The sequence below is a fragment of the Anolis carolinensis genome, chromosome 2, assembly GCF_035594765.1.
Source record: "Anolis carolinensis isolate JA03-04 chromosome 2, rAnoCar3.1.pri, whole genome shotgun sequence".
Classification (NCBI taxonomy): Eukaryota; Metazoa; Chordata; class Lepidosauria; order Squamata; family Dactyloidae; genus Anolis; species Anolis carolinensis.
The window spans coordinates 25547252-25566224 of NC_085842.1; the positions used below are offsets into that span (position 1 = coordinate 25547252).

Here is an 18973-nt window from a genome sequence, read left to right on the forward strand (position 1 = left end):
GCAAGGGCTGCAGCTTTGCGTATCCATACTAAGTCCTGTAGCAGAATTAACATTGTGAGAGAGACCTCTAGTTCCTTCACAAGATGAAGCCAGGAGATAGGTGTTGCCTGGCAAATCTGGGATGCTGTATCCCTCTTCCTCACAAAAATCACACTCTTCCTTGTTTTTCAAATTCTAGGTCCTCCGTTCTCTGGGCTACATAAATGAAAATGGAGCTGTGGAGCTCAAGGGAAGCGTGGCCCGCCAGATCAGCAACCATGAGCTGCTCCTGACGCAGCTACTCCTGGACAACGCCCTGACGGATCTGCGGCCAGAGGAGATTGTGGCCTTGCTCAGCTGCACTGTCTGCCAAGTGCGCACCCAAGAGGAGCCACAGCTTCCCTCTGTCCTCCAGAAGGTGAGGAAGTGGGAGCGGGGACCATAGGCGAAATCTTTCATGGTGTGTATCATGAAATTCTGGAACGCCTTTGCCTCAAGGTGCAGTGATGGCTGCCAAGTAGGGACAGCTTCCAGATACTGAGTTGTTCAGTGGTGGAATATACTGCCAGGGGATGTGATGGAGCCTCCTTCTCTGGAAGAGAAGGTTGAGGGGAGACATGATAGCCACGTATAAGTATGTGAAAGGTTGTCATCAGGAAGATGGAGCAGGCTTATTTTCTGCTGCCCTTGAAACTAGGACTCAGAGGAAGGAATATTACAGAAAATAAAATTCCACCTGAACATTAGGAAGAACTTACGAGCTGTTCAACAGTGGAACTCTCTGCCTCAGAGTGTGGTGGAAGCTCCTTCCTTGGAAACTTTTAAACAGAGGCTAGATGGCCATCTTTCAGGGATACTTTGATTATGCTTTGCCGCATGGCAGGGAGTTGGACTAGATGGCCCATGTTGTCTCTTCCAACTCTATTATTCTAGTCTACATTTTAAAATTGAGGCTGAATGGTCATCTGTTGGGAGTACTTGGGATGTGTCCCTACATGAGATAATGGGATTGGACTGGTTGTCCCTTGGAATCTCTTCTCATTTTATGATTCTATGAGGTTGAATACATACATTCCAGAGGGCGCTATTAATGGCTACTCATTGCAACAGATACATCTTCAGTATGCCTCTGGAACTTGCTTGCTGGGGTGAATGAGCACAAGTTTGACATTGCTCTCAGGTCCTACTCAGGGGAAAAGTGGCTGTCAACTGTGAAATCACCATGCGGGACAAGATGGGCTCTCAGCATTCGCTCTTACATTCATAAGGCAACCCGAAACACTGGAGAAATTAATTTTTGACTGCAGACTTAATTTTTCCCTACTTAGTGCCTTCCAGATGTTTCGGACTCCCAAATCCTATCAGCTTATACAGGCTCATGATCAGGAACTCTGGGAGTTGGGACCTAGCTATTCATGAGCCTGGGCTTTGTGGGTCATGATTCCCTGTTCCCTTTTAACCTTCAGGGCATAGAGCACATCCGATCAGTGGCAGAGGAGATTGCCCTGTTACAGCGGAAGTGTGGTCTACAGGAGTCGGTGGAGGACTTCGTGGAGCAGTACAAATTTGGGCTGGTAGAGGTGGTTTACGAATGGGCCCGTGGCATGGTAAGCATTTGGACTTTATGACTGGTCCACTTTCCTGGAAGACTGTGTCCAGTAGTTCTAGGCACTACAATTCAAGAGGGATATGGAAAAGCTAGACCATGTCCAGAGGAGGTCGGCTAAAAAGGATCAAACGTCTGGAGACCATGAATCCCTATGAAGAGTGGCTTCAAGTGCTGGATATATTTAGCCTGCAAAAGTGAAGGTTGAGATAAGACATGATAGCCATGTTTAAATATTTGAAAGCTTGTCATAAGGAAGAGGGAACAGGCTTGTTTTCTCGATGTATACACTTGGTCACCTTAGACATGACTACCTATACCATAAAGACTCTGAAAGGGACCAAATCCTGTCTGATCTTGCAAGCTAATCAAAGTTAGCCCTGGGTAGTACTTGGATGGGTTACACTTTCTTCCCTTCACATTTGCAGGTTTGACTTTTGTAGATTTTATTATTTACAAATTTGATGTAAAATGTTCTTACTAGGAATCTCGAGGCCCCCCAGTGTGACTCTGTGGTCAGCTTCCTTAGTCATGCTGGAGAACCTAGAGATTTCGAGAGAGAATACCTCTTAAGAATCTCTAGGTGTGTTGGGGGGCTAAAATGGCTACAGAGGCTGCTATATATAGTGATGCGTAGGTTAACCTCAGGGATAAAAATTATAGATTTTGATATGATCTATGGATAAGTCAAGGTTCATTCCATGAAGAAGAGAAAACATCAGTGTTGCCCCTGGCCACTGCCTTATGTTGCAACTCGGGCATTCAAAAAGCCCCAAAAGCCCATGGAAGTGAGTTAAGAGTCAGTCGTTCTTTTAGGTTCTCTCGAGATGGGCTACGTCTACACCACTCTATACAGTACTCACACTGAATAAAGTTATTATTATTTGAAACACAACAAGATGAGTCCACAGCAGACACTCTGCTGGCTGTTGTTAATATTATTTATTTATTTAATTAATTAATTAATATACCTCTCTTCTCCCCCAGGGGGACCCAGAGTGGTCTTACATAATGGCAAGATTAATGCCACATATAATACAAAATATAGTAATTATTATTATTATGTCGACCCAATTTTGGAGATCTTCAACCTTTTATAACTAAAATTTCTAGAGTTATACCTGGGTATATAAGGCAGTATGGCACAACCTGTGGCCCTTCAGGTGTTTTGAATTACAGCTGGCAAGTGCTTCTGGGAGTTTGAGTCCCAAACACCTGGAGGGCCACCAGTCAAGCAGCTCTGATATAAAGTATATTGTGTTGGAAGTGCAGGTACAAGGACCATACTGTATACAGTATATGAAATGTTTTGAATACTGTATATTAACAATACTCATTATAGCTGGGAGTTTCTGTCCTAGTATGAACCAGACCAAAGAGCCCGTGTTCTGGAAGGAAGGGGGGGGGGGGTGGTGCAAATTTTGTAGAACAAGATTTTTTTCTCATATGAATTTTACAAGTTGAAAATATAATCGAACACAAAAGCAGATATAGGGGAGGCAATATCTTTTCTGAATCAGCATGGCTTTAAAAGAAGAGAATTAAAGCTTGGTCTCATACCCAGTCCCAGCTGGTCAATCTGAAGACGAGCACGAGGCTATGCTAGCTAAATTGGTGGGGGTCAAACGTGTTTTTTTCCAGGTGTTCTGAACTTCAGCTCCCAGAATTCCTGGCCATTGGACAAGCTGGCTAGGGCTTCTGGAGGTTGGAGGCTCAAACATTTAGAGGGCTGTGAGTTTGACACCTCTGAGCTAACTGATCCTGTTGTTTCCTCCCAAGCCATTTGCCGAAATCGCCCGCCTGACAGACGTGCAGGAAGGTATAATTGTTCGCTGCATCCAACGCTTGGACGAGACCTGCCGCGAGATGCGCAATGCTGCCCGGGTCACTGGGGAGCCCACGCTCCATGCCAAGATGGAAGCAGCTTCCAACATGATCAAGAGGGACATAGTGTTTGCTGCCAGCCTCTACACTCAATGAGGTGCCTTTGGGTCCATCTCACTTCCTTGGGAGAAATTTCTGACCTCTGAGAGGCTGAGATCAAGAATAAAAGATGCTTTATTGTCAACAGGAGTGGAAATGGGAGATTTACTGTAGGTCATACAAATACAATAGAAAGGGACCTATTTTTGCAGCACGCAAACCCATTCAGCTCAGGTGTGTGTTCAAAATGGAGAATTGCTACTCATAGAGACACGTGACAGTTGTGGGGAACATCTCACCCACTGACTTATTAAAGTCCCTAGTTTGCATGTGTCAGATTCAAGGACCACGGGTTGCATACAGCTCACCATGTATTTTATATGTCCCTCCAGATGCTGGACTGCAATCCCTGTATTCCTCATCATTAGACATAATGGCTAGAGCTGATGGGAGTTATGGTACAGTAACATCTGAAAGACTGCAGTTCTGTTCAGTCAGGAGAGTGGAGTTTAGATTTAGATACAAGACTTGTAGGTGTGATTCCTGACTTTAAACAACCTCTGAGTCACAAGTGCCACTGGGTTGCAATTTCCATTACTCCAAGCCCGCATGGTGGATAATCAAAAGTGATGGGAGTTGTCCTTCAATAACATCTGGGGACCCAAATTTGGTAAAAACCAAAGAGTACTAATCTCTACGTTAAAAAGTAAAGTTGTTCCTCAGTATCCATAGATGCTCCAACCATGGATTCAACGACCCTTTTAAGGCAGTCATAAGGTTGATGTGACCCTTGATGAAAATCAGTTTGACACCTCTCCCCTTGATCTAGTTCTGTTCCCTGAAAATCGTTTCCAGTCTCTGTCATTGGAAATATTTTGGTTCAGTTTGTTTCTGCATGATTCTTGCCCCGAAAATCATCCCACAAATGTGCAATACAGCTGAGAACTTTATTCAACTCTTTGAGCCAGATTCTAGATGTCATTTAGCTGTGCTTGATGGGAGCTGCAATCCGTCAACACCAGGAGGTCCCACTTGGCCCAATTGTAGCCAAGATCATTTGAAGTCAGATATTTGTCCTCTTCACAGTAGTTCTCAAATGGTGAAGTGGATGAAACACTGGGGCCAGAAAACATGGCATTCCAGGAAGGGAGAACAGATGCATTCCAATTCCTCCTTCATAGAATCATAGTCGGAAGAGACTACAAGGGCCATCCAGTCAAATTCATTGACAAACAGAATCAACCCCCTGGCAGATGGCCATCCAGCCTCTGCTTAAAAGCCTTCAGAGAATTCAAATTTGCCAATTCTGACCTGCATTCACTGAAAGGAGATTCCACCTGAACATTAGGAAGAACTTCCTGACAGGAAGAGCTGTTCAACAGTGGAACTCTCTGCCTCAGTGTAGTGGAATCTCCTTCTTTGGAGGCTTTTAAACAAAGGCTGGATGGCCATCTGTCAGGAGTACTTTGTCCTTTTCCTGCACGTCAGGGGGTTGAACTAGATGGCCCATGTGGTCCCTTTCAACTGATTCTATGAAAGTTCAGCAAGTGTAGACCTCCTTCCCAAGATATTTTGCTGCCTGAAATATGACTTCTTGTCTCCTGCAACTAAAAGAACCAACCGGACTTCAGCTGGATGGAGGATTCTGGGGACTGTAATTGAAAAAGCTAACAATTCCAAGTCCTGCCCATGTGTACTGCCTCTGATTACGAATGTTTCCTTTCTGGGCCCATTATTTCCCTCACAGTTGTGTCCATTTTCTTCCGCAATGAGGCATTAATGAGGAGCAAAGGAAAGACAGACCCTCCTCCCACAAGGACTGATAAGAAACGATGTATTTACAGTTTAATTTATTACTTCATTCTGTCTTCCTGGTGGCCAAGGGGCCAATAGATCTCTCCTACCCCTATTGGCTTCTAGCCACTGCCTCTCCCAATGTGCCAATATTTAAGTAGAAAAGCAGCTTGTTCCCTCCATCCCCCCCTCCAGCCCCACCCTTGAAACCCCGGTCAAGCTCATCAGTCTGGGATCCGTGGCGTCGGGGGTTTCTCCGTGCTCAGGGCATCCACATACCAGTCGGGCAGGAAGGTGTAGCTGGAGTCACGATGCACCGTGAAGGAAACGGGTTGCCCAGGTTCCCAGGCAAAGAGGTGGACCAACCTGCAGAGGGAGGCGAAACAGGAAAGCCGATCAAAGGTGAGATACTCTCCCCGCAAAGCAATGAAATACAGTAGGACAAGTGGGCTGCACCGGAAACAAACCCCCAAAGTTCTTACATTTTACACTGTCTAGCAAGTTGAGGAGAGAACAAACCAGTGTGGTTGGATTAGGAGTTCAAGTCCTCACTCTGTCATGTAAACTAATTGGGTGGCCTTGGAAAAGTCACACGATCTCTGCCACAGAGGAAAGCAAAGACTCTGTCAACTCCTCCTTCTTTAATTCTTGAATATTTAAAGAAAGAAACTTCTGTCATTTTTAAGGATCAGATTTCTGCCAAGTCTCTTTTGTTCTATTTTTTTAAAAATCTTCTTTCATCTTTTCCTCTTCATCAGTTCTGCCCATTCTGCTTTCTTAAGACCTCTTTGTATCTCTGGTGAACATCTTTTTATTTTTGTATGGTATTCTGAGTGAAATTTCTTTGCTTAAACTTCAGAGACAAACCTTCTAGTTTTCCCATCTATAAAGGGTTTTTCTGTTAGAAATGTATAGGTCTTTCCTTTATGGAAGATTATCATAAGGGATGACCTTCATTATGTTTATTACTTGATCACTAATTTTCATTTTTCATTCATGTTAATTTTGTAATATCTGGTCTCTATAACACATTTTTGAAGAAAATATGACTATCTCTTGGCCATTTTTGTTCACAGTGCTTTCAAGCTGATTCTGAACACTCATCATCATCATCCTCATCCTCATCATTATTATTAGATACACAATAAGATTAGTACACAGAAAACAAGATCACTATGCTGGCTGGTGTATTGGATCACATGTCAGACACTTCCCAAGTGACTATATGATATATCAGCAAATAATGCATGCAGTTTGGAGTAGGATGGCCTTTTGCAGCTGACAGATGGTAATTTTGTCAGTGCCAATTGTTTTCAAGTGCTGGTCAAGATCTTTAGGCACTGCACCCAGTGTGCTGATCACCACTGGGACCACCTTTACTGGCTTGTGACAGAGTCTTTGCAGTTCGATCTTTAAATCTTCGTATTGCGTAAGCTTTTCCAGTTGCTTCTTGTCTATTCTGCTATCACCTGGGATTACAACATTGATGATCCACACTTTTATTATGATGATTATTATATTTTTCTATCCCGTCTCCACATAGGGACTCAAGCCGATTAACAGTATTATGACACAACCCACTAACATTGAAAAACAAGACAAATATAAAATTTAAAAAAAGTTGTGTCCTGACTACAAAGTTAAAATACAATAAAATTTGAAAAAATAAATATTAGGAAGAACAGTAACCTACACCCAAAGCATGGCAGACTCTTTCTCCTTTGAGGTTTTAAACAGTGACTGCATGGACATCTCACTGACGTTTTAGTTGTGTCTTCCTATATACCATGGGATTGGTGTAGATGGCACTTGGAAGTCCCTTTCAACTCAATGGTTTCAGGTTTTAAACCACTTTGAATACCCTTCATGCATACAAATGGAAGCATACACATACATTGATCTGGTGCTGCAGCCGGTCACTTTTTAAAACTTTGGCTGGTGTACCAACTGCATCCATTTATGTTGAACTAAGACCTAACAAAGAAGGTTGGCTTGCTTATACTATACATTTTCCATGGCTTATATATTATAACTAAAATGGCTAATAATAATATGAAACAAAATTAGAAACATTTTCTGTATCTGGTTTGAAAGTGTTATTTTTGGTTTAATTGTATGATACTTATTTTGAAAGTAGTTGTTATACTCCAGAAACTGTTTTTGTGGCTGCCACAAACGATGTTGAATTTGTTGAGACTCTATGAGACATTCATTGGAAAACTACTGCAAAATATGCTGCATGAAGTCCCACAAAAACAAAGTTTTTGTAGATCAATAAACTTTTTCCATTTTTTTCTGATAGAACCAATTAGGAAACACGATTTATAATCCAGGAACAAAATCATGTTGCAAACCTTAAGTTGCCAAAACAAGATCCTTGGTATCAACCCAGAAAATACTGGAAATAATTCTTAATGCTGGATAAAGGAAAGACGTTACAGCTACTCACTTTGAATTGTCTTCTGTCACCACTTTCTTCACAAAAGCCAGAAATGCTGCACAGAAATTCATGCACACAGCTGGCTTCCAGCAACCTGGGTCTTCCTGTGAGGTAGGAGAAGGAATGTGTGTGTTAAATGGGAATAATACACGTTTTCTGTATGCTTCCAAACAGCTCTGTGACTAAATTCATCCCCTTCAGAGAGGAAAGAGATAATGGTTTGCACTTAGGTCAATGACAACCTGGATCAAGTTCTTTTGTAATTAAGGTTTCTTTTATCAGTTTTATTTATTTTAAAATGTTTCGGTAGTGTACTCAGCTTGCATAATTAAAAGCTATACAACCAAGCCAGTAGCATCGTAAATATTACAGAAAATTTAGTAACGACTGTCCATATATAATCATGATGTTGAAATATTTGGTATATTCAAATATTAAAAAGATGTTTAAAACGAGCAAGAAAATTTTTACAGCTATGATAAAATCTCTAACTGTACTCTCTAACAGTCTAACGGCCATTCCACCAGCCGCGAAGTGGGAGGGATCAAGCCTACCAAACAGGTACTATCTAAAAGCTACTGAAAAGCCCTTCCCCCATCTTTAACTGGTATTCCATCAGCTGCTGACCTATCAACCAGGCACTATCTAACAGTCACTGAAAAGCCCTTCCTTCATCTTGGACTGCCATTCCACCAGCTGCTGAGTGGGAGGGAGCAAGCCTACCAAACATATACCATCTAACAGTCACTGAGAAGCCCTCCCGCTATCTTTATGTCCCAAGTTATTAAGGGCTTTAAAATTTAGAACCTCTACTTTGAATCAACATCAGAAGCTGATTGTTACCCAATGCTGAAGAATAAAGAGTGGGATGAAATGTTCCATTCCTAGTATCCAGTACTGTTTGGGAAAGCCAAAAGACACCAATAACAGAAACTTTTTTTGTAGCTGTCACTACTTCCACCTTTGAGAAAAGGGACTAGCTATAGATGCAGCACACACTGTGTTTTTTTTTTCAAGAAAATTTAACTTGGGGTCCTGCCATACTCTCACCCGAATGAGTTGAAATATCTTCATGGTCTCAAAGGTCTCCAGCCCCACAATGGTACCATCTGGGCCCCGGTATCCAGCCACAATCCGTGACACTCCAGGCAGAAAGGACTGAGCCCACCATTTGATCATCTTGTGTCTGAGAACAAAAAGGGGACCTCTGTAAAATACTTCAGTCACATTGACTACTTACTTACTTACTTAGGCAATCCCTCGTAGGCCGAGGATGATGGTCCTCCATTTGTGGGATCTTGGGGGTGGGTCCGTAGTTGGCTGAAGAGACCTATTCTTGATCTGCATGTTCTCCCGCAGTGAGGACATCGGTTTCCAGGTGGAAGGTGGTCCTGGTCAGGGTTGGCTTGACGGGCCTTCCTCTTGGCATGTTTCTCCCTTAAGCCCCCCATTCGTGCCTCTTCGAACTCTGCAGCACTGCTGTTCACAGCTGACCTCCAATTGGAGCACTCAAGGGCCAGGGCTTCCCAGTTCTCAGTGTCTATGCCACAGATTTTAAGGTTGCCTTTGAGCCCATCTTTAAATCTCTTTTCCCGCCCACCAACATTCCGTTTTCCGTTCTTGTGTTACCAACATAGGGGATAGCACCGCCAGATGGGCTTGGTAGCAGACATTTCTATCCCGCCCTTCTGGTTAAAACATCTGGTTAAAATCCGTTCATCCATAAATCAGTCTGGGTCGTCTTTGTCATTTATTCATTAAAAGCCTGAGCACATAGCCATGTTTTTAAGGCTTTTCTAAAACTCAAAAGGGTTGGGGCTTGTCGTACATCTCTGGGGAGGGTGTTCCACAGCCGGGGAGCCACTACCGAGAAGGCCCTGTCCCTCGTTCCCACCAGCCATGCTTGCAAGGCAGGTGGGACCGAGAACTGGGCCTCACCAGATGACCTTAGGGATCTTCCTGGCTCATAGGAGGCGATACGTTCGGACAAGTAGATTGGGCCAGAGCCGTTTAGGGCTTTATAGGTCAAAACCAGCACTTTGAATTGGGCTCGGTAGCATATTGGCAGCCAGTAGAGCTGGCTTAGCAGGGGGGGTGCGCTCCCTGTATGCCGCCCCAGTTATTAATTTGGCTGCCGCCCGTTGTACTAGTTGGAGCTTCCGGGCCGTCTTAAGAGGCAACCCCACGTAGAGAGCGTTGCAGTAGTCCAGACGGGATGTAACCAGAGCGTGGACCACCGTGGCCAAGTCAGACCTCCCAAGGAACGGGCGCAGCTGGCGCAAAAGTCTTAGTTGTGCAAATGCTCCCCTGGCCACTGCTGAGACATGCCAGCCAACAATTCACACTGGATCTTTTGCTTTATTTGAAAATATTTAAGTATTTACATGCACATGTAAAAATAAATACCATGTTAAGAAAAACATCTGTCCAGGCTGCATTTGAAGTATAACTCCATATAAAATTTATTTTGTTAGTTTTGACTAGTATGGTACACTGCATATCTAGATAGGAAAGTTAACAGGGCCTAGCTATCTAACTTACAGAAGACATGCTGCCTCATTTTGGCTACATCTCCATGTTCACATGAGAAGAACAAAAGGGCTTTTCCCTGCCAACTAACTCATTTACCTATCTAAGCCATTGATGAGGACTACAAACTTACGCCAGGATATGTTTGAGTTACAATACATACAAATTCAGTTTAAGAACAAACCTATAGAACTGATCTTGTTCACAACCCGGGGACTGCCTGTATACCCTCCAAGAGGCCCGTGTTACAAGCTACTATGGGTCCTTCCAGATAGGCCCTATATCCCAGGGATCTGGTCCCAGGTTTTCTGTTTATCCCAGATTATCTGGCAGTGAGTCCTCACTGCCAGATAATCCAGTTTAAAGCAGAAAACCTGGGGTGAGATCCTGGGGTATAGGGCCTGTCTGGAAGGGCCCTGAGTCAACTTTGCAACAGGAAAGGTGCTGAGTTGGCCTTACCTCAATATGAGAATCCTTTCAAACATTGAAACATGGCTATCATGGCCTCTCTTAACCTTCACACTGCCCAAGGCCAGCGGTGCCTCCACTATGCGGCCTGGGCAGAACTCCCCTAAAACCACCTTTGCTGCTCTTTGCCTCACCTATAAAAGCTCCTCCTCTGGGCAGGACTGTGCATGACTTTGCTCGTCTTCAGCTCCACGTAGCAGCTGGGTGGGTCCGGCCAGGGGCTCCGGGGGTCTGTGCAATCCACCTCACCAGAAAAGAGAAGTGAGTGTGTTCCCAAGCGGGTCCGGATGACTGTGCAGAAACCCTCGTTTGTGTTCACCACTCCAGTTGGATCTGGGGTCCCATCTGGAGTATCTGGAGCAGAAAAAGAATTTAATAACTGTTGGTTTTGACCTTTAAAGCCTTATACAGTTTGGGTCCAGATTACCTACAGAATATTTTTCTACTATACGATCCGCCCCTTAACCAGAACCTGACTGGAGACCATCACCGTTTTCATCCGCCACCCCAAAACTATGGAGTGACCTGTCGGAAGAGCTCTGACAAATAAATCAGCTGGCAGAACTTGTTTTATTTCTCTCGTCATGGCTCGAGGAGGGTTACAGCATTACTACAATATAAACAAACATAATAATTTAAGAGACAATGTGTGGTCAAAGGCTTTCATGGCCAGAATCACTGTGTTGCTGTGAGTTTTACAGACTGTATGGCCATGTTCTATAAGCATTCTCTCCTGACGTTTCACCCACATCTATAGAAGGCATCCTCAGAGGTTGTGAGGTGTTGGAAACTAGACAAGTGGATGTATTTATCTGCGGGATGTTCAGGGTGGGAGAAAAAAAAACTTGTCTGCCTCAGGCAAGTGTGAATGTTTCAATTGGCCAGCTTGATTAGCAATGAATAGCCTGGGAGCTTCAAAGCCTGGCTGTTTCTTGCCTTGGAAGAAGGAAACCATAAAAATGAAAAAAATCTGGCTACCAGTATTTAAAATCAGGAGAGTAAATAAAGAACAATAATCAGAAGACAGGAGAAATCCAGACAAGAAACAATCAAGGCCAGTTATCACCACCCAACAAAGGACTCCGCCAATATGAATAGAGAAACTTTCCCTTTACAGAAAGTTGCTTGCCTTTGGTAGGTAAAGGATCGGATTGTGTGGTTTTAATAATTGATTTTATTGCTTATATGTTTTTAATTTTATATTTTTAATGTATATATTTATTTTATTATATGTTTGTTTTATGTGGCATTGAATTATTGCCTAGTGTATGGCCACTCTGAATCCCCTTTGGGGTGAGAAGGGAGGGATATAAATACAGTTAATAAATAATAAATTTTAAAATTCATATTTAAAATCAACGTATGCGTTTTTAACCAATGAGTGTTGCATTTTAATCTGTGATGTTTTCTTGACTTGATCCACGGGGAGAAGCAGATAAGAAAATATTATGTTATAACTAGCATATATACTGGAGCCCCTGGTGGTGCAGCAGATTAAACTGCTGAGCTGCTGAACTTGTAGACCTAAAGGTTGACGGTTCGAAATCGGGGAGCAGGGTGACCTCCCGCTGTTAGCCCCAGCTTCTGACAACCTAGCAGTTTGAAAACATGCAAATGTGGGTAGATCAATAGGTACCGCTCCGGTGGGAAGGTAATTGCACTTTATGATGGCATGCCGGTCATATGACAACATCAGTTCTTCAGCTTAGAAATGGAGATGAGCACCAACCCCCAGAGTCGGACACAACTAGACTTAATGTCAGGGGAAATCCTTTACCTTTATCTTAGCATATATACCTGGCATTGCCCAGGTATCAAAGGGGCCACAGCCCCCCTGCTTTCTCCCTTCTTCAGCTCTCAGAAGGCCTACCTCACAATGTCTTCATGGCAACACTGGCAATAGTGGGCTAGCTCTTTGTTTCCTTACTCCATTTCCCTCATACACATTCTCTTTTCCTTTCCTTCTCCCCTCTTCTTTCCTTTTTTCCTTCCTTCCTTCTTCCCTCTCTTCCTTTGTCCCTTTCTTCCCTTCCATGTACTTCCCTTCTTTCTCTTTCCTCCCCTCCTAAATTTTCCCCTTTACTTTCTCTTCCTTCCTTCCCCTTCTTTGTTAGTTCCTTCCTTCCATACACATGTCACATAGCATCAGCCAAGTCACTTCACTCCATTTCTTTCCCAGGGACATCACAGAGGGCCACTTCACCCAGCAACAGTCAATCCTTCACCTAGCAACTGCGAACTCACTTCTTTCCCTCAGCTCTGGGCCCAAAAAGGGGTAGTTCTTTCATAAAAAGAATAAACAATAAATTTGATTTGTTTAAAGTCCTTAATTATTTTAGGTTAGGTAATGAAGGCCATTTGCCAAGTTTGGTTCAGACCCATCAAGCCATATAGGAGTCTTTGCAGTACCAACAATCATACATACACACATTGACTTTTATATATAAAGAGAAGATTGTTGTGATGATGATAATGATGATTACACAATGTAACAAAATTTGACGAAAAATCTATTTCTAGTTTGAAAGTGTTATTTCCTTTTCAATTGGGCAGTACTTACTTTGAAAATAGTGTTTACACTCCAGAAAGTTTTGGCAGTTTAATAAATGTTTTTATGACAGAACCAATTAGGAAATATCATTTATAACCCAGGAACAAAAAATGTGTTACATAGTGTTATTTCTTTTGGGCCCTTTTCAGAAATCTTAGCTCTCTTTCATGTTATAAAATCATCAACGTAGATGTCCTTAAACTAGATTTAAATTCACTCCTATTCCTTGCACTCCTTCTATCAGGGATTGACTAAACATTAACCGTCCTAGATCAACCCGTTGAAAGAGTTCACAATGTAAGACACCTAATAGTGATAGCCGACTAAAGCCAGGCATTTGTTTCATTTCTAACCTGCTTTTAGAAGATTAGAAACCTCCAGTATCTACAAATATGTGGATTGCTTTGTCTTTGGTGTGGGGTTTTGAATTCTGTCCATGCCTTTGAGGAAGTAGATTGATGCCAACAAAAGCTGATGCTAAAATATAAGTACAAGACAGTCAGCCTGCATATTATTTGTGAACTGACACACATTTTTAAATATTCGTAATTTCCAATTAGGAAATGACATTTATAAACCAGGAACAAAAATCATGTTACATAGTATTATGGAAGGCGGATTAGAAGCAAGGGAAGCCTGCAGTTCTCCAGTTAGCTTACCTGCACACATGTACTGCTCAAACTTGTATCCCATGTAGGTGAGCTCCTTCAGCAGCTCCGAGCGTTCTTCCCGCTGTTTCCGGGCGGCCTCTGTCTCCACCTCACTGATGTAGAGGGTTCCACGGAAGAGGCTGACAGCCAGCAGCCAGCCCTCCTGAGTCTCATATGGCGTGGTTAACACTTTAGTGAGGTGTCCCCGCCACGTGATGAAGTCTGCATTCAGGGGCCGCCTGCAGACGGAGAAGAAAACAGGATGGGTGACTATAAAACAAGGCCTGGGAGAAAGCACATTTTGGGCACAGAAAGTAGTTAATTGATGAATCTGGACCAAACTTGGCACACATATTCATCATTAACAAAGGATGATGGGAGCTGGAAACCACTGTGAACCCCACTGATGATGGATCTGCAATGATGGGGCAATTTTCAGCTGTTGTTTGGATTTATGAATTTGAGGAGTGTTTATTTATTTATTTACTTACTACATTTATATCCTGCCCTTCTCACTCCAAAGGGGACTCAGAGCAGCTTACAAATAATATGTACATACAATAAATTATACTATTAGCATAGCACCATATTAGCATTACATATTAGTATATTGTACTATACCACTATAGTGCAATATTATTAGCAATATTACATGTAATATATAATATATAATTAATATTATATTGTATTATTGTTAGTACTATATTGTAATGTTATTATACAAGTAGAAGTGTGGATATACTGCACAGTGTTATCTAAAGGGAGAAGGAAAAACACGGTATGAAAATTAACAGACAATGAGTGTGAAGTTGGTATAATAGTTCCAGTAGTTGTGTGTCTGATATGTGTTTATTGGTGTTTTAGGATAGGGCGAATATTTTAGATTTAGTTGCACTAGACAGAGTAGTTTTAATTTTATAATTATGCAAATTTGCTTTTTTTTTGTATTCTTCTTGTTCTGTTTGTAAAGTTTTTGTTCCAACTCCTATTACCTGTTTTATTTTTTTCTTTATCCCTGAATAAAAATTACAAAAAATATATATTATTGAGCAGTTTGGACTATTGTACTTCAAACAAAATATGATGGGGAATAGTGCAAAATATCACCAACTTTGATGACTAAGGATCCACTCCCAAGCAAAGGAAGAGTATGAATTTGGAGATTCTCCAAAACAGCCATTTTTTTCCTTATTCTGGTTTATAGTCTTGTAAACTACAAACATAGGTGTCCCTTCCTTCCTTACCCTTTGTCCTCTGACTGTAACAATTTCCGATTCTGAGAGACCCATCTCAGCAGATGCTCCAATCCCTCACGGATGCTTTCATCCCGCCGCACATAGCGGTCGTGGTAGCCATCCCGCAAGTCAAATCCCGGGGAGGGTCCCTCGATAGGAGGCGGGGCATAGTAGCGAAGTTTGCGGGCATCCCCATGGTAGCAGCGCTGACCATCAAGGGAAAAACGTCCCATTTCGGATGGACGGCGATAAAAAGGAAAAGGGCCATCATAGCGGGAGGGGCCGGCAGGCAAGGTAGGGGGGACCTTTGGGTCAGTCCGTTGCCGCTTGGCACTGCAGTCCTTCGGGACATCCCTGTCCTCCTTTCGTTCACAAGTTTCAGGGTTGAGAGACATCTTAATTGACAACTGCAATAGGAAAAGAGAAAACATGAAATGCAATTTTTTGTTCAATTCGTTTCATCTAGCCTTCCTGTAACAGGGCTGTGCTAAGTACAAAGTGCTGATTTTGACCTTTAAACCCCTACATGGTTTGAGCCCAGATTACCTACAAGACCTCTTTCACCCAGAGGACCTTTTCATTGGCTGCTCCAAGACTGTAGGCTGACCTACCAGAAGAGCTCCAACAGCTAAATCAGCTGTTTAAGAGACAATTGAAGACATGTCTCTTCTGGAGATCTAACCAGCCATTTTTAACTATGAATTTTAAACTCATGTCCTGAGTTAACTGTATTTTAATCTTGATTCTGTATATTTTAATATATGCATCTCACAGAAATACATTATGTATTTTACATCTGAAATGTTTTTGACACAATGAATCGCAGTCCTCTCTGGAACATCTGCCAAAAAATTGGATTCCCTGACTACTCTGTGAGCATCCTGCAGCTCCTCCATGATGGCAACAGTCTTGGACAGCAATGGCTCCCAAAGTGACCCATTTAAGGTGGAATCAGGTGTCAAACAGGGATATGTTATTGCCCCAACCTTATTTTCCATCTTCATCGCTTTGATTCTGCACCTTGTGATAGGAAGCTCCTACCAGCGTGGAAACCACCAGTCCGATAGATGGCAAGCTATTTAATCTCAGCAGACTGAAAGTCAAACCACGGTCACAACAATATCTGTTATAGAATTCCAATATGCTGATGATAATGTTGTCTGTGCCCATTCAGAAGACCTATAAACCACTCTAAACACCCTTGCAGAAGCATACAAGAAGGTCAACCTTTCATTGAACATCAAGAAAACCAAAGTGCTCTTCCAACAGTCACCAGCCAATCCCTTTGCAATGCCAGAAATTAGTTTAGGCGATCCCTCATCTGAGTATGGTGGCCTTCCAAGTGTAGTGTTTTGGCAGTGGATACACAGAAATACAGCTTAATAGTGTAATGATAGAAAATGCTGACCATTTCCACTACCTTGGCAGCCACCTCTCCACAAAAGTCAACATCAACACCAAAATACAACACCCAGAGTATTACGGCACACAATCCACAATATCAGCTTTGATCTGGGTTATCTGGCAGTGTTGGAAATTAACTTCATAAAGTCTCCTTTAGTAATGTGTTTATCTATGATTCTGTTTGTTTACTGTATTGTATATATGTTCTGGTATGCAGTTTCCCTTGCTCTATGTTTTTTGAGAAGTTGTGAGGGGGGCTGTAGACCACATGATGATCTGATCTGAGACTGTTCAGACCTCAGACTCCATTTTTAGATATATATATTTTTAGACTTTGGACTGCTAAGAGCAAACACTTGCTTGATGACTGTTCCTGGCCAGATGGGACAGAGATTATCTCAAACATATCTGAAACTGGACGGATAAGCTATGTACCTGTGTTATGATAAATACATGAAGTTGTGAGTAAACCAAATATGTTATTTTTTACCAAAGTCTACTTCATTTTTGTCTCTTGAGAGCATGATATAAAACTAGTTATTTTATGGAAAAGTGTGTATATATACAGTAGAGTCTCACTTATCGAACACTCACTTATCTAACGTTCTGGATTATCCAACGCATTTTTGTAGTCAATGTTTGCAATATATTGTGATATTTTGGTGCTAAATTTGTAAATACAGTAATTACTACATAGCATTAATGTGTAATGAACTACTTTTTCTGTCAAATTTGTTGTATAACATGATGTTTTGGTGCTTAATTTATAAAATCATAACCTATTTTGATGTTTAATAGGCTTTTTCTTAATCTCTCCTTATTATCCAACATATTTGCTTATCCAACATTCTGCCGGCCCGTTTATGTTGGATAAGTGAGACTCTACTGTGTGTGTGTGTGTGTGTGTGTGTGTGTGTGTGTATATATATATATATATATATATATATATATATATATATATATATATTGGGCACGGAAAAAACACTTCTGAATAACTGCTATTTTTATGCACTGGCATTTTCTCTGTTTTCCTAACTGATCAGAGACAATACGTTCAGTCTAACAACTGAAGCCAATTGCCTTGCATATTACATCTGGTTGTATATCATATGAAAAGATTCTACTCAAACGGGTTGTTGGCTCTTCTCTGAAAGGTCACGCCTTTCCAAAAGGTTATGATCTCCATATGGATTTTTTTTTTCGTGTCAGGAGCAACCGGAGTTGCTTCTGGAGTGAGAGAATTGGCCGTCTGCAAGGACGTTGCCCAGGGGACACCCAGATGTTTTGATGTTTTACCATCCTTGTGGGAGGCTTCTCTCATGTCCCCGCATGGAGCTGGAGCTGATAGAGTGAGCTCATCCGCGCTCTCCCCGGGTGGGATTTGAACCTGGCAGCCTTCAGGTCAGCAACCCAACCATATCCAAATGGATATGAATGCCATTTTCAAAAAGGCTGTGTAGATTCAAGGCCCTTCCAGACAGCCATATAACCCAGAATATCAAGACAGACAATCCACAATATCTATGTTGAACTGGGTTATCTGAGTCCACACTGGCATATAATCCTGTTCAATATGGATTTTATACAGCTATATGGAAGGGGCCTAGGCCTCCGAGATCCCATTCCAAACATTGTTGACGCAAGTTATAGCAACACTGTTGACGCAAGTGATAGCAACACTGTTGACGCAAGTTATAGCACAGAGTGAGCACCCACTGTTAGCCCCAGCTCCTGCCAACCTAGCATTTCGAAAACATGCAAATGTGAGTAGATCAATAGGTACCGCTCCGGTGGGAAGGTAACAGCGCTCCATGCAGTCATGCTGGCCACATGACCTTGGAGGTGTCTACGGACAGCTCTTTGGCTTAGAAATGGAGATGAGCACCAACCCCCAGAGTTGGACACGACTGGACTTAATGTCAGGAGAAATCCTTTACCTTCACCTATATAGTATTAACTAGGCCTATTTTAAATGGCAATTACAAATTACATTATTATGATCATTATTATTATTACTGCTATTACTATTGGGCTGTTGTGTGTTTTCCGGGCTGTATTACTATTGTTATTACCAACAATAATAATCCTAATAGGCCTATGGATCCTGGGGAGGATTCAGAGATCTCCCAGGTCACAAATCAAGAAGACAAGCCCCTCTGTCTTCTGTTCTGACCCTTCCCGGCACCTGTACTGACCTGCTCCGACGTCATCGCAGGGCAGCCAATCGCTCGCCTCCCTGAGGACCGAAGCGGCCTTGCTTCCTTCGCGCTCCCCTTTCAGCCAGCTACGAGCACGCCCGACATCTTGACCCAAAACAACGCCAGGTTTCGTTTCTTGGCGGCAGCGACGGCGTGATGACGCCATCGCCAGGCGCCGCTGGGAAGGCTTGCTTCT

General features: G+C 42.5%; 2 protein-coding genes across 3 annotated transcripts in view; one reads left to right on the plus strand and one right to left on the minus strand.

The window, feature by feature from the left end:
- The window catches only part of skic2 (SKI2 subunit of superkiller complex), a 36608-nt gene extending 32955 nt beyond the window's left edge, over positions 1–3653 (plus strand). For both annotated transcript variants that reach the window (XM_016991807.2, XM_003217997.4), the window contains exons 27-29: positions 179–397; positions 1446–1586; positions 3365–3653. In XM_016991807.2, coding sequence (XP_016847296.2) covers positions 179–397; positions 1446–1586; positions 3365–3565 — 561 coding nt within the window. In that variant the 3' untranslated portion in view covers positions 3566–3653. The remainder of the gene's footprint in view (positions 1–178; positions 398–1445; positions 1587–3364) is intronic.
- Positions 3654–5343: 1690 nt separating this feature from the next.
- dxo (decapping exoribonuclease) lies at positions 5344–18940 on the minus strand. The gene is made up of 7 exons (XM_003217996.4): positions 18775–18940; positions 15185–15582; positions 13950–14179; positions 10874–11093; positions 8793–8928; positions 7752–7846; positions 5344–5668 (listed from the first exon to the last, which is right to left on the minus strand). Exons 1-7 carry the CDS (start codon positions 18787–18789, stop codon positions 5527–5529), a joined length of 1236 nt encoding a protein of 411 aa, XP_003218044.1. The 5' UTR covers positions 18790–18940; the 3' UTR covers positions 5344–5526.
- Between the last annotated feature and the right edge of the window lie 33 nt (positions 18941–18973).